At 39.8% G+C, this 15,842-nt stretch overlaps 2 protein-coding genes and 1 pseudogene across 2 annotated transcripts; all 3 read right to left on the reverse strand.

Moving 5' to 3' along the window:
* Nucleotides 1-2,365: 2,365 nt before the first annotated feature.
* Nucleotides 2,366-3,279, reverse strand: LOC116894578 (vomeronasal type-1 receptor 4-like). The gene is given in 2 exon segments (XM_032896301.1): nucleotides 2,366-2,934; nucleotides 2,937-3,279. Coding segments are annotated over 2 exon segments (912 nt in total).
* A 1,154-nt stretch (nucleotides 3,280-4,433) lies between these two features.
* On the reverse strand, nucleotides 4,434-6,412 carry LOC116893471 (annotated as a pseudogene).
* A 5,419-nt stretch (nucleotides 6,413-11,831) lies between these two features.
* On the reverse strand, nucleotides 11,832-15,114 carry LOC116893472 (homeobox protein ceh-36-like). The gene is made up of 4 exons (XM_032895229.1): nucleotides 15,058-15,114; nucleotides 13,114-13,366; nucleotides 12,788-12,987; nucleotides 11,832-12,350 (listed from the first exon to the last, which is right to left on the reverse strand). Exons 1-4 carry the CDS (start codon nucleotides 15,112-15,114, stop codon nucleotides 11,832-11,834), a joined length of 1,029 nt encoding a protein of 342 aa, XP_032751120.1.
* Between the last annotated feature and the right edge of the window lie 728 nt (nucleotides 15,115-15,842).

The raw sequence follows: 15,842 nt of genomic DNA on the forward strand, positions 1-15,842 counted from the left end.
ATGTGGGTCCTGAACAACTTACATGAGTGGTATCTCAAAATCCCAAAAGCTGTTGCCTGTACTTGGAATATGTTCTTCACTCATTCCTTGTCCTTCCATATTGTCCATTTCCTTTGCTCATTCAAAAGAAATTTTGGATAAATGATACTTAGAGTTTTAATCTTTAAGAGTTAAAGGATTAAAAGAGACACTCTGTCCTTTTAACATCATCACTAGTATTTACTGTATATCTCATGCTACCAATAACTTATCTAACTATCCTGAAACAGACAGTTCTTTCTCAGCATGCAGCAACCTGATTGTTATTCATGGGTTTTGCACTGTGTCAGTCAAACCAACACCAAATAGATTCACACTGTAGCTCTATTTGTTTCATATGATCAATCGGCAAATTATCAAAGATTAAGAATAGACTCCTGTAACTGGGTACCATGGTGTTTAGTCTTGCTGGCATGATTACAACTGGAATGTGAGCATCACAGAGATTATTGTGTAGCAGTTTATCTGTATACACAGTGATGATTATTGTAGTGATAATTTTCATTTCTTTATAAACAAAGTCATGTTATGTGAATATATTTTTGTTTTAATCCAAGATGTGGGGTATGGAGCTGCTTCAGATTGTTCACAACCACCAGCTATGTGCGTCTCATGCTTTAAGAGGGGTATGATTTTTTTCCAGAAGAAGATAGTTTTAGTTTGGAATTCTGTGGACTCTTGAGAAGGTATAAATGTGAGATCCACAAGAGGGCCTTTGGTGGCTACTGCTCTGCTTGCTGCTTCCAGTCCCTCTTGCTGCTGCTCCTACTACATATTTTGCTATTGCCGGATTGCTGTTTGGCTGTTTTGTTGAACTTCTAGTTGGAGATATCCTGATGATAAAGACTGGCCCAAGGAACTGAATGACACCATTCAGCAGAAAGTAGTCTTAAGAGATCTACACTCCTTTTCCTCTCTAACTTTTTTTTACTACCAGTATTAGATGGTTGGGAGGGATTGGGATTGAATAAGTGTTAGAAAGGTGGTGTATAATAGAATTCACTAAAGTACCCCTAAGATATTATTAGAGGTAAGGGGATATACAGATTAACAGACAGAGATCAGTGATACAGGGTGCCCTGAACTGATTAAACCAAACTTAGAAACTATATTTTGTTACTTTTCTGTGTGTGGGCATGTTCAAGCACAGATTTGAGGATGCCAGAATACTACTACTTGTAGGAGGTGTTTTTCTCTCCACAATGTAGGCCCTGGGGCTTAAACTCGGGTAATCTGTTCTAAATGGTGAGTGCTTTACATGCCAAGCTGTCTTGTTGTCTCTTATTATGGCCAGTGTTTTGATCAAGACATGGTGCTATAGTTTTTTTCAGTATTAGTGTTGGTGCAAGACAGTGAAAAGGTACATGAGGACTGAGTATTAATTTTGTAACTTAGTGTGAATATATTCCTCAATATAGAATTTACAAACTGCTGTATTTGATTGTTTCAAGCTCTTTCACTATAGCTGTTATTAGTAATTTTTTCCATCAAATTTGGAGTGAAGTGCCAAGTGGGTTGGAAATTTTTCTCAATTTGGGGCTGGAGAGATGGCTCAGCATTTAGCGCCCTGGCCACTTTTGCAGTTTCTTTATTCCTAGAAACTATATTTGTAGGATTATCTCTGTTTGTAACTCCAGCTCTAGGGGTATGACACCTATTCTTTTTAAGGAAAGGGAATCCCCAAAGTATATACACATCCAATACACATACACAAAATAAATGCTAAAGTATTTCTTTGTTCACACAAAGTACCACAAGTCAGATTTCGAGTTTCATCACACTGACAGCTATAACCACTCCAGATAATTATCTTGTGGTACCACAAGTCAGATTTCGAGTTTCATCACACTGACAGCTATAACCACTCCAGATAATTATCTTGTGGTTTCTGCTGCTTTGGTCATTTTCAGGCAACTGTAAAGTTAGATGCTCAATTTTAATCTGAGAAAATAATTTTGTGACTAAGGAAGGCCTCCTCCTTGTTCTGATACCTCTCTTCTCCTGTCTGAGTGGTGAGTGTTTCTGACAATTGGAAAAACAACTTCACCATGGTCCAGAGATTTCAGGAGAAGATGTCCAGTTTGGATCCTGGTATCCTCCCTGGACCTGAAACATTAAACCTCTTAAGGCTCCTGTGCATGAGCTACTTTTACTTCTTTTCCCCTTTACTCTTAGTAAAATGAGCAGTAGTTGGGTTATCATCCTGCCTTGTTCCTATCATATATATATATATATATATATATATATATATATATATATGGAATAAAGTATTTAGCGGTATTAATAAAAGTGTCTTCTGTGTTTGAAATTTTAGTGACTCTGACTTTCAACAGTTGAAGAACACAGAACAAGGATCCTTAGGATCTCTGAAGATCAACAATAAGGGAGAAATTGTGGGGAAGCTTAAGACCAAAACTTCACCAACATACCTCATGAAGACATGAGAATCTATAAAGTAGGTGTGAAAGAAGATGCAGATAAAATTTGTCAGATAACAGCTAACAAATGTGACCAATAGCATCAGTATAGTATGGGTTGCTCTGGTCTCAGCTTGACCTCTGGATTCATGATGGAAAGTGAGGATGTGCTGCACTTGCTGGTGATGTCTATGGAGGAGAAGCACCATGGAGAAACTGGTCCAGACAATGATGCTCATAAATGTGGCATCATGGATAAACCGCAAGGAAACAATGCCTACACTGAATCCAGAAATGGAACAGAAAAATTTGCTTTTAGATTCAGTGTTATTGTCTGTTATCTGTGGACCACTGACATTGATTGGAATGTAGATGTTATTTAGAATACTGAAAAACCAACAACCATAACAAGAGTAATTTGCTAAATCTGGGACACTTCCTCTGAGTATAACTTTACCTCTATGAACAGGAACAAGACAAACTGATAGATACTCAAGACACAGGTGGAACACAAGTTTGTGCTTCTTGCCACCAGGCGAGTGAAGAATTCTATTTTACATCTGAGGTCAGTTGGAGGATTTCTTGGAGCAAAAGGAATCATGTTGTTGGAAAATGCAGTAAGGAAGAGAACCAAGGCATTGCTCACAGCCATGTGGCTTAAAATCACCTGTATGGGCCTCTGTGGAGAACCAGTGAATGTTGGAGAGAAATTATGGGCAAAAAGAAAGACATTGGCCACAGTCCCAACACCAAACTGGCAAAGCAAGAGGATCTGAAGAGCCATTTCCTCATTGGTTTTCAAGGATTTATCATGAACAGACATGGAAAAGGCTTCTTTCCTCCACCCTGAAGTGAACACTGCTGTCCTCAGGATTCTGTTCTATTGCCCATGCCTACCAATTGATTTGGAACAATTTCTTCTCTTGATAATTTCTTCTCTATATTCTATCACAATACAGGAAATTTGCTTGGAGAACAATGTATGGACAGTAAATCAGAATAAAATTTGATACCTTTTGAATTACTCCTGCCTCAAGATGAATTTTGTATCACAACTACATCTTTATGGATCACTTAGGTCAAGAACACATTAACACACGTTTTACCATACCATAGACTTTGCAAATGAATACAGGCAGGAAAGTGACTAGTGTGAGTATGTGATTCCATCATCAGAATTCAATAAAATTAGGAGGGGGGAAGGCTGCAAATGGCAAGTAGTTTAATCAATAAATTCACTTAAACAACAAAACCTACAAATGCACCATAAAAAGAATTAGTACAATTTCCTCATGTTATAGTAGCATGTTAAAAATAATGTGTATGTTAATAACATATAATAATCAATAAGGTTGTGTATCTGAATTACATTGTAGAAAATTAAATTGGTTTTCAGGAATTTTTATACTTCTCCTCCACAGAGCAAACTACCAAATATTTCTGGTGAAGCCACCTGTGCTCTAATCACACAGATGAACATAGGTTTAAAGATGTCTCCTCCATGTGGAATAAAACACTTGATAAGGAGTTTCATTTACTTTTAGTTTTCCTGATTTTAATTTTTGTTAAATTTTTGTTAAATTTTGTCTTACCTGCATCATCTCCAGCTTCCCTGCAAAATTGTTAACACACTCACTATTACACATTTTGCAAGCTGATGCTTAGTCTGCATTTTACTTGTTTATATGTTTTCTAAAGGAACACAAGGGCCTCCATCCACCAGACAAAATTCAACATCCCACATACAGATGTTACACTGAATGTTAATCCAGAAAAAAAGACATTCCTTTGAAATGAAAGCAAAATATTAACCTATTTGAGTTAAACTGCAGTCTTCAAAAAAGAAATAATGGTTCATGTTGGCTTCAGAAGACAATTTTCACTGAAAGGGGGAAAAGAGAATTTTAAGCAGAAGTCTATGGTTGGAAGAATCCCACCTTCTGAGCCACAGTCAGGGTGAGGATGCTCTTCCGAAGGTTAGCTCCAGAGCACAGTTCCTGTAGAAGCATATCTCATAGGGCCTGTTACATTGAAGAAGTTCTCTGTGTCATTCTTTGCCTGAGAAAGAATGCAAAAATATCTGGAATGGTCTCTTATTCTCCATGCAGTGCTGTGAAGGTAATTCAACAGAGTTCAGGTTTGCAGTCTCATAAAATAATAGGGTCCCTGGACATGGCATCTTTCAAAGATTTATTATTGTGTCATCTGTGACATCAGTGCATTTGTCTGCATGGTGCTGTTGGGATATCTCTGAGGAAGGAAAAACCATTTATGCCCAGAGCAAATCTCCATTTTTACTTTCTGATGCTTAATAATGATGTCTAGGAGTTTGTTATATTTTAATGAGTACCTGAGCAGAAGTTAGGGAAGGGTTTTCATGTTTCCTTTGGGAGAATCTAAGTTCTGAATTGATCTTGTAGTCAGATGTGAATTGGGGCACCCAGGGTAGAACAAGGGATTCATTATATGCATTTCTATGGAGTACTTTCCTCCTACTATTTCACTCTTGCAATATTATGCTGACACCAAGTCCTTCCAGAAAACCAGCAACATGCCCTTCAGATTTTCTAATTGCCCAGGAAGTTGCTTCATTCCAAAGTTTCCCATGTTTGTCCCAGGACACATATGTCTGAAAAATTTCTTAACTGAAACTGGTCTTTCCTGCCTAAATCCTGAGGGTCATTCCAATATCTACTTGTTTTCAGGTAGATTGTGACATGCTTTCTGATAAACTCATGAATCCTTCTGAGAACCTAGAATTCTTTGTTAATATCTGAGAATCTGCTGTGTAAAGAAAGAACCTGAATATACAATAATCAAAGACAAGATTGAGCAATCATTAAGAAATAAAAAGATCCAACCACACTCATTTCTGCTCTGGTATAATAGAAAACTAGGGACTTAGTTTTTATTTTCTTATAAAACTATATGTTCTAAACATTTATTGATATTCAAACCTGCAGCAAGATTGTCTTAGACACAGTCAAATAACATGTACTTGGATGTGTGAGAAACAAGCTATTATTGTACAATATTTTTTTATATGTGCAAAAGATGTGTCAGCTTCTTGGTAAACATTTGAAGCACGAAAAGAATCTGAATTGGATTCATCCAGAGTGAAAAACAGTTCCTTTTCAGTCATGTATTTGTGGAATAAAGTATTTAATGGTATTAGTACAGCTGTCTTCTCTGGCATTTTTTGCAACTCTAGCTTCCAACGGTTGAAGAGCACAGAGCAAGGATCCTTAGAATCTCTGAAGATCAACAGTAAAGGAGAAATAGTGGGGAAGCCTAAGACTAAAACTTCACTGCAGTGCCTCAGAAAGAGATGAGAATCTATAAAAAAAATATGTGAAAAATGATACAAATAAAATTTAGAAGATAAAAGCAAACAAATGTGACCACCAGCATCAGGTTAGTATGGATTTCTCTGGTCTCAGCTTGGCCTCTGGGTTCTTGATGGGAAGTAAGGATGTGCTGCATTCGCTGGAGATGTCTGTGGAGAAGTACCATGGAGACACTGGTCCAGACCATGATGCTGATGAATGCAGAGTCATGGGCAAACCTCAAGAAGAAAATGCCTATCCTGAATCCAGAGGTGGAATGAAACAACTTGCTTTTAGAGTCGGTATTAATGTCTGTTATCTGTGGACCAACGACTTTAATTGGAATGTAGATGTTACTTAAGACACTGAAGAGCCAACAACTGTAACAAGAATAACTCACCAAATCTGGGACACTTCCTCTGAGTAAAACTTTACCTCTATGAACAGGAACAAGAGTGACAAACTGATAGATACACAGGACACAGGTGGAACACAAATTTGTGCTTCTTGCCACCAGGAGAGTGAAGAATTCTAATTTACACTTGAGGTCAGTTGGAGGATTCTTGGAGCAAAAGCCATCATGTTGTTTGGAATAATAGTGCTGAAGAGAATCAAGGCTTTTTTAGGCATCTAATGAGATGATCATGTGATATTTTTCTTTTGTTTGTTGATCTGGTGAATTACAGGGATGGATTTTTATGCACTGAAGCAACCTTGAATCCCTAGGATGGAAACAACTTGATCATGGTTGATGATTTCTTTGATGGCTTCTGTGATTTGGTGTCTAAGTATTTTGTTGAGTACTTTAGCATCTGTGTTCATAAGAGAAATTGATGTGAAACTCTCTTTGTTGAATCTGTGTGTGGTTTATGAATCAAGGTGACAGACCCCTCATAGAATGAATTTGGCACTGTTCCTTCTCCTTTTGTATGCAATAGTCTTGGAAGCATTGGTATCAGCTGTTCTTTGACAACCTGGTAGAAATCTGTGCAAAAACCATCTTGCCCTGAGATTTTGTTTCATTTGGGTGACTTTTAAGCCCTGCTTCTATTTCCCTAGGGTTTATATGACTGTTTACTTTACATGATCTTGACTTATCATTAGTAAGTGGCATGTGTTTAGAAAACCATCCATTTTATTTAGATTTTCCTGTGTTGTGGAGCATAGGCTTTTGAAGCAAGGTCTAATGATTCTCAGAATTTCCTCAGTGTCCATTTCTTTTCCTCATGTTTGATTTATGATTTTGTTGATTTCTGTATTCTCTACCATGGCTGAGAATTTGCTTATCTTGTCTGTTTTCTGAAAGAACCTGTTTTTCTTGATTCTTTGTATTATACTCTTTGTTTCTAATTGATTGATTAGAAACAGCCCTGAGTTTGATTGTATCCTGCCAATTACTCCTCTTCGGTGACTTGCCTTCTTTTTGTACAAGTCCTTCCACATATACTTTTAAATTGTTAGTATGAAGACTATTTAATTTCTTCATAAAGGAATGTAGTGCTATAAACTTTTCTCTTAGCACTGCTTAAATGTTTCACATAAATTTGAGGATGTTGTGAGCTCATTTTTATTGATTTCTAAAACATCTTCAATTTCCTCTAGCCTGACCCAGTGACCATTGATTACACAATTTTTCAGTTTACATGAGTATGTATATTTTCTTTTGTTTCTGTTGTTCAAGCCAATCTTCAAACAAAGGAAATCTGATAAGATAAAAGGAGTTATTTCTTGTATCTGTTCCGGCTTGCTTTGTAACAAAGCAAGTGGTCAATTTTAGAGACAGTTCCATGAAGTGCTTAAAAGAAGGTATATTCTTTTGTGTTTCCTTGAGACGTTCTATAGAAGTGTTAGGAGTACGTGATTCATAACCTCTGTTGGATTCATTATTTCTGTTTAGTTTCTATTTGGATAATTTGTTTTTGAGATTGGGGTGTTGAAATCTTCCACAATTAATGTTTAGGGCTTGATGTATTATTTAATCTTTAGTAATTATTCACTTAGAAATGTGGTTACACATGCTTTTGGAAGATAGATGTCTAGAATTTAAATCTTATCTTGTTGAATTTTTTCTTGTGGTGTATGAGGTATCTTTCTCCATTTCTTTTGATTACTTATGATTGAAAATCAATTTTATTACATATTAGTATGTTATCTACACCTTTTTGGTTGCTTTGCTTGGAAAAACCTCTTTAATTTCTTTATTCTGAGATGAAGTCTATCTTTGTTGCTGAGGATCTAAAGAAGATTCCTATTGGTATGGAATGTCTACTTTGAGGACTTAGCTGAAATTGAGTCCTCACCCAGGATCATCTCAGCAGCTACAATTTCAGTCCCTCATATCCAGCAAATACTCTCCCTGTCCCGCCCTCTGGCACCACTAAGTATGGCCAGGTGGAAGACACCAAACGTTTAGTTGGTGGTGGTGTAATTTGGTTTCTTTTTTCTTTGTTTGTGTCTTTGCTTGTTTGGTTTTTGAGAAAAGGTTTCATAGTATAACCTCCCTGGCTGTCCTTTAACTCAATTGATAGACAAGGCTGACAGGGAACTCAAAAAAGATCTACCTGCCTCTAATTACCCAGAGCTGGAGAAAAGGTGTGGGCTACCATGCCAGACTTTGAGCACATCATTCTTAACTCAGCAGTATATTCAAATCATGGTTTGTTTACATTCTGAGATATTATCACAGCCTTAGCCCCATCATTGGGATCTTTTGTACTTTGAGACTCCACTATAGTGGAAATTTGGACTTCCCTAATCAGTAACCATATCAAGAAATAAGGGTCTTCTCATTTTGTTGTGCAGGGGTTTCCTGCCCGCTGGTAGCACCTCCTAATTCTTTCCTTCCTTCTAAGCAATTTATGGAACCACCAACTCACCAGAAAACCAGCAGGCTGCTGCAGCTTGCCCAATCCTCTGTCTGATTGACCACTACTCCCAGGACCTGAACTTACATCTCTCTACAAATTTGAAACTTAGTTTTCCTCCCAATCTTTCTATCTACCCACTCCACAGATCCATTATGCTCACCCACACTTTGTCACCACTCAGGACTGAACCATACCTCATGCAGGCATAGTCTTGTAGATTTAATTATTACTGATTATTGTCTATTGTTTAGGATTTGAGACAAGGTTTTTCTATTATTCTAGCCTGTTCTATAGATGAACTTGATTCAGACTCCTAAGTCCTAATTACAAGTGTGGGTCAACACAATGTTCAAGATTTAATCATTGTTCCAGAACAACTAAAGGGTGATGATGGGTTTGTGTGGAGATTGAAAATTAAGGAAAATTGGCCTTTGCCTCATGAAGCTTCTTCTTAGAAGACATTGGGGCTGCATCTATAAGTCACTTTCTCAGGAAATAGATTTCTATTCAGTCTACTTCCATGGTTCCTAGCATTATTCCTCATACTAGGCATCTCCCTTGCCTTAGAAACCAACATCCTGCTCAGTCTACAAACACCTTGTTTGCTCCCTTACTCAAGCACCATCACCATCCTGGATCATCCACAATATCAAAACGGCCCTTAAATCCCTCTGTGGTATCTACACAGATACTTTAAGAGTAGTGCATAGAGGGATCAAGGTTTTGATGTGCTGGTGCCTGGGTCTCTGCTCCCAGATTGACCCTAAGATAAATGGTATTAATTAGAAAATGCTGGTCTCCTTTAATAAAGGAACGAACTATTTTTTTTATTAACTTGAGTATTTCTTATTTACATTTCGAGTGTTATTCCCTTTCCCGGTTTCCGGGAAAACATCCCCCTAACCCTTCCCCCTCCGCCCAACAACCACATTCACTGGGGGTTCAGTCTTAGCAGGACCCAGGGCTTCCCCTTACACTGGTGATCTTACTAGGATATTCATTGCTACCTATGAGGGTCAGTACATGTATAGTCTTTAGGTATTGGCTTAGTCCCTGGAAGCTCTGGTTGCTTGGCATTGTTGTTCATAAGGGGTCTCGAGCCTCTTCAAGCTCTTCCAGTTCTTTCTCTGATTCCTTCAATGGGGGTCCTGTTCTCAGTTCAGTGGTTTGCTGCTGGCATTCGCCTCTGTATTTGCTGTATTCTGGCTGTGTCTCTCAGGAGAGATCTACATCCGGCTCCTGTCGGCCTGCACTTCTTTGCTTCATCCATCTTGTCTAATTGGGAGGCTGTATATGTATGGACCACATGTGGGGCAGGCTCTGAATGGGTGTTCCTTCTGTCTCTGTTTTAATCTTTGCCTCTCTATTCCCTGCCAAGGGTATTCTTGTTCCCCTTTTAAAGAAGGAGTGAAGCAATCACATTTTGATCATCCGTCTTGAGTTTCATGTGTTCTAGGCATCTAGGGTAATTCAAGCATTTGGGCTACTACCACGAATCAATGAGTGCATACCATGTGTGTTTTTCTGTGATTGGGTTACCTCACTCAGGATGATATTTTCCAGTTCCAACCATTTGCCTATGAATTTCACAAAGGCATTGTTTTTGATAGCTGAGTAATATTCCATTGTGTAAATGTACCACATTTTCTGTATCCATTCCTCTGTTGAAGGGCATCTGGGTTCTTTCCAGCAGGAATGAACTATTTTTTAATTAATACCTAGGAACCTCAGCTTTCATCTCAGATGTTTACCAACTGTCAATGCAGGAAAAGAGAATCTCCAGCTAGTCCTTTACATAATCTCAAAAACTGTTTTAGAGGTGAACATTAGGTAACCAGATCAAAGCCTGGGAAGCTTTATTCACAACTACAAATGATTAAAATTAATCAAAAGGAGTTGTAAATTCTACAAATAAGGACGAAGTGAGGCTTTTTGTATTTTGTAGACTATTGTTCTACAGTTGTGTGAGGTCCTAGGACCAAACCTCAATATCATATGCTAAATAAAAAAAGGATATAGGGCTTACAGACTGTGGTTTCTGTTTCCCTCTGTGCAGCAGAACTCCATGTAGGCTTTCAAACTGTTGGCTCAGTGGCGCTGCATGCTGAAGAGCTCCTGGGAGGCCTTCAGACTGTGGAGTCAGTTGTCCACTTGCCTTGTGTGGATCTCCTAGGATGCCTCAGGCTGTGGTTTCTTCAGGGGAGCAGACTACCAGGCAGTCTGCCCCCAGCAGAAGATGACAGACAGAAGGGGAAATGTGGTAAAAGAGAGAGAGAGAGAGAGAGAGAGAGAGAGAGAGAGAGATATGCAAAGAACACTCTCTATGCTTACTTTTGTTTCAGAAACTTCCCTTTTCCTAGTGTTTTTTCTTAATACTAATGTTTAAGGAAAATAAGTGCATCAAGGAATGGACAGAGGATTGAAACATTTCTTGCTGACTGATTGCTACACCTGTAGATCTCAGCCCTCATCAGAGAGGATTCAGGTGTGCTAATAACACAGGAAATCTCAACCGGTCACTGTGCAGTGATATGAGTTGGGTGTGCTCACACAGGACTAGAATGGATATATCAGACCTCTCCTATGACGGCTTAAGGGTCTTCATAGAATTTGGGGTGAGCAGAGTTTTTGAGCCAAAGCTAGTTGATAATATCAATGAAACAATATTTTCTTGACAAAAAACAGGACAGGAACAGAGATATTGAGCTATGGGGATTAACACAGAATTCAGACAACCAGTATAAGATTAGAGCCCAACTATTACTGTTAATTCTTTCTAAAAATGGTAGAAGGTAGAGTATTCTGGGAAGAATAAACTGAATCAGGAAAATTTTACAAAGGACCTGAGTTCATTTCCAAACACACACATAAAACCTTGACTGTCTACAATTTTATTCCAGGAGACCATACAGTCTTTTCCAGCTCCAAGTACCAAGACATTTGCATGTATGCATTGGAAAACTCTGACAAAAACAATTTTTTCAATTTTGCAGTAATGTTTGCTTTATTAGAGAACATATAATCCAACAATAAGGAATGCACATTTTCAATTGCTTTTGACATGACCTCACATTATAATCACAGTGGCATAAAACTAATGCATATAGACTTGGGAAATTTCCCCAAATTCAGGGGTTAAGGGTGTCCATTAACATGATTCTTCATGGATGTAAAGGTCTAGACTAGTCAAATGGGTGAGAAGTACTGCTAGGACTCTCAATGTAGTTCTTGGTAAACCAGTCTTCCAATTGGTGAAAGTCTTCAAGCATCCATTGCCAGACCCCTTCGTCCAATGGAGGTAAATCCTCACAATCCTCTGGGTTTGGAGTGTCAACTGCCATGGCAACTGGAGCTCCAGCTGCTGCAAGGTCAGCCTGGGCTTCAACTGGTGCTGATTCACCAGAGTCTCCAGCAGTAACAGGGGCATTACCATCAAGCACGTCTTCTTGCAGACAACACATGGCACCATCACAGGTCGAATTGCCATCCAGAGAAGACTCCTGGTTGCAGTTCAGTATGGGAGTGGAATCCACATCAAATGTGGCTGTGGTCATGGGCTCTCCCTGGTCAAAACCAACAACAGCTATGGAACCAGGAAAATTGGTTGACCCAGAATCAGCTTCAGAGCCTCCGTTTGTCTCTGGCAGTGCTTCTGGAACATTCTTCTGCTTGCACTTAGCCCGGTTGTTCTTGAACCAGACCTGAAAGACAAAGGAAAGATCAGAGGAATGCCCATTTTCCCCTAACTGGACCACAAGGTAAAACAATTGAGTGTAAGGTTTTTCTATAGCAATACTTCATGAGGCAGCAACAGAGAAGCCTGAGATTCAAGATCCCTAGGAGATTGCAGCATGATAGATTGTGTATGACCAAAGGACTGGAGAGAGTGTATTTGTATTTCTTATGTTTTAGTACAAGTTCTGATGTCTAACCTCTAGGACCCTGGAGGGGAATCATTTTCATCCCTATTGGTATCCAGTTGATGGAGAAAGTGAGGCACAGCATTGGATGCATGAATGAATATCCACCACCCAAACTGTCCACACTGCCCCATGCATTTAAGAAGCACAAAATTAAGGTACCTGATCGGAAAGGGGATATTTTTGCTATGGGACTGAGGGTAAAGAGAGAGACAAACCTTGATCTCCTTCTCTGTCACACCAACCACGGATGCCAGCTCCAAACACTGTTTCTGGTCTGGGTACTGGCACTCAGCAAAATGTTCTTGCAGCATGGACTTTTGTTTTGCAGAGTACTGAGTCCGTTCCTTTCGTCCCTTCCTTGGAACCACAGGGCCAGTTTGTTTACCGCCATATTTATCTGACATTGCCATAGGTTCTATGGGAACATGGAAACCAGATCTCGATGAGGGTCTTGAAGGTCTCTGATGACTTGGATGCCCTGAGGGTCTTCTTGGAGTTGGTAAACCTGGGTCCATTACAGGTCCTGGTTGCATCTGGATACTTGATTCTCTTGATGACCCTTGGGACTCTTGCCAATTTAGGTTCTGTTCAGGGACTGAAGGACTTGATTGCATTGGAGTTCTTGAGGTCACAAGGGGACTCTGGCCCATTTGAAAAGCTAAGTTCCATGCAGGCTCTTGAGGCAATTGGGAACTGGTGTCTATGCGGGTATATGAAGACATTTGGAATTTGGGATGAAAGGAGGGACCTTCGGCTATATCTGTGTTCTGAACTGACTGGAGCATGTTCCTGTACTAGAGAACATGGAAAAAGGACATACATCAGAAAAGCTCCAGAGAGCACCCTCTACCCATCATGTCTACCCAGCATTTACTTTGCACTTCTTATAGAGCAGAACTCACTCAGACCTTCTGACCAACTAACCGCCTGGTTCCCAAGCTTATTAGTAGTCTCAATACTTCAATAAACCTGCAGCTAGCTCCTGTGTTAATATCAGACTGTCAGGCCAGGGAGGAGGGCAATTGAATGTCCTGCCCAAAGGTTTAAAAGTCACAGATCCTCCTCATTTCTGCTGGTCCTCTCTCCAAACAAGGTGTGAAGGGGCCATGGAATTTGTAGCAGCTCAATGATCACATCCCACCCTCATCTCATACACAAGAGCATTATGATCTAATTACCACATATATCATTGGGCTCTTACTGGTCACACAGATCCACCATATAGAAACTCTACTCCAAGACATTGCTTTAATTGCCACCCACGACCCTCCCATATGATCCTCCTTTCATCCACTCACATCCAGCAGACATTCCCACCCTATGACCACACTCAGTCTGCAGCCACATCTTATGGAAACTTGACCAGGTGAAAGACACCTTTCTTGAGGCAAGTTTTATCTGTATGACCTTGGCTATCCTATACCTCCATCTGAAGACAAGGCTGAATTGAACTCAGAGATTCACCTGCCTGTTACCAAACCCAATCCAGTGCCTGAATTAAAGGTATGAAACACCAAAATGGTGACATTCTTTTGGGTCTCCTGTCCTTTGTGTTCCATACAGAAGAAATCTTTCCTTCCCTCTTCTGTGACCATCTCTAGAAATGGGTCTCTTCTCATACAGCTGCCCAAGGGACCTGTTCATTCCTGCTCAGTTCAGTCACCTGGTAATTCCCTCTTCTTTCAATGTTTCTCTCTTCCTTCCTTCCTTCCTTTCCTTGTAAATGCACATGTCTTCCTGGATCTCATTCTACAGTCAATCCAGGCCTTATTATCACAAAGACCCACAGCCAATGACTCCTGAGAAATGGAATTGTGGTTGTCTCTTCTTGTTGTATGAATGTCTACTCAGACATAAACCTCTCTAGGTGGCATACTTTTGAGCCAAAATATCACAACCTTGGCCTATCTTGGCCAGCCCAGACCACACTTTGGTCCCAAGGACACTGTAGAGCTCATTGTATGTTTATCCTAGTCCTGCATGCACGTTTAACAGGAAATAAATCAGAGAAATCAAACGATACATCTCTCCAATAGTCAAGACTCTCCATCTATTGAATTAGGCTTCATATACAACACAGTGCTCAGGATAGTGCCTAGAATGGAGAACAGAGCACCTAGGGGTCTCCTTAATGCTTACTCACAGACTGTTCCAATCCCTGCAATTAATGATTCACAGCGTTCACATGGAAAAAGCTCCTATTTTCCTTAATATCTTCTGCCTCTCTACAAAACATATGTTAGACTTTACTAATCAAACACCCATAGAAAACACAGGATATTATGAAAGTTCTTCCTTCACTAACTCCCAGAATTCCCCACCATGATGCCCCCTTCACCCAGCAACCTTAAGCATTTTATGCAGCCCACCAACTGGACAGGAATCCTGTGGACTCTTGCTGCTTGCCCAAACCTCTGTTTGACTTCTATTATGTAAATTCTACAATATATAACTTGCACTTATATATCTCTTTGGTTCCTCATACCTTACACACATTCAAATCCGTTATCTTCACCCACCTTTTATGGCACACTGGCTTCATAATAACGGCCTAGAGCTCTATTCTTTGGGGTTTAATTCTGCTTATTTTATTGTTTCTTGTTTGGGTTTTGAGTCAAAGCCTCCCTATTAGACCAGGCTGATCTAGGCTTACTGAACAACAAAGGGCTCAGGCCTCGGGCTTGGTAACTACACAAAAGCACAGTAGATGGGCCAGCAACATTGGGTCTTACTAGCCCTCTTGGTCTGTGTCACAGGAGCACTGCCCACTTCTTTCCAAGTGTTAATACCTATGGGGAAACAAGTACACTACCCCTGCCTTTCCTCAGGACTACCTACCTACCAACTCTGGCAATTTGGTGGACCTCAACCTCCAAACACAAACACCAGCTGCAGAATGCCCCACAAAGCTCTTCAACTTCTAGCCCTCTCTCTCTTCCATGAGGGTAAGCACCCTCAAAATATACATCATTTACAAAATGTATTCTGGACACGCACTCACCTGAAAAACAGTAGATCGCTTTACCTTGTTTCGATTCTTCACTGTGTTTTACCAGTTCTTCCAGAACCAGGCCTTAAATATCTTCTCCAGGCACCATACTCAATGCTCCACCCACTCTTTGGCTCCTCCCACTCCCTGGATCTTCAAATTCATTGGATAAACACACCATTTGTTGTCAACTCGATTTCAGCCCCACCCTAGAGAGTCCTTGTCTTTGATTGAATCACAATTCTTTTATTTTTGAGTCCGGGTGTGTCTTTGCACAAAGC

Source organism: Rattus rattus, chromosome 2 (genome assembly GCF_011064425.1).
Source record: "Rattus rattus isolate New Zealand chromosome 2, Rrattus_CSIRO_v1, whole genome shotgun sequence".
Taxonomy (NCBI): Eukaryota; Metazoa; Chordata; class Mammalia; order Rodentia; family Muridae; genus Rattus; species Rattus rattus.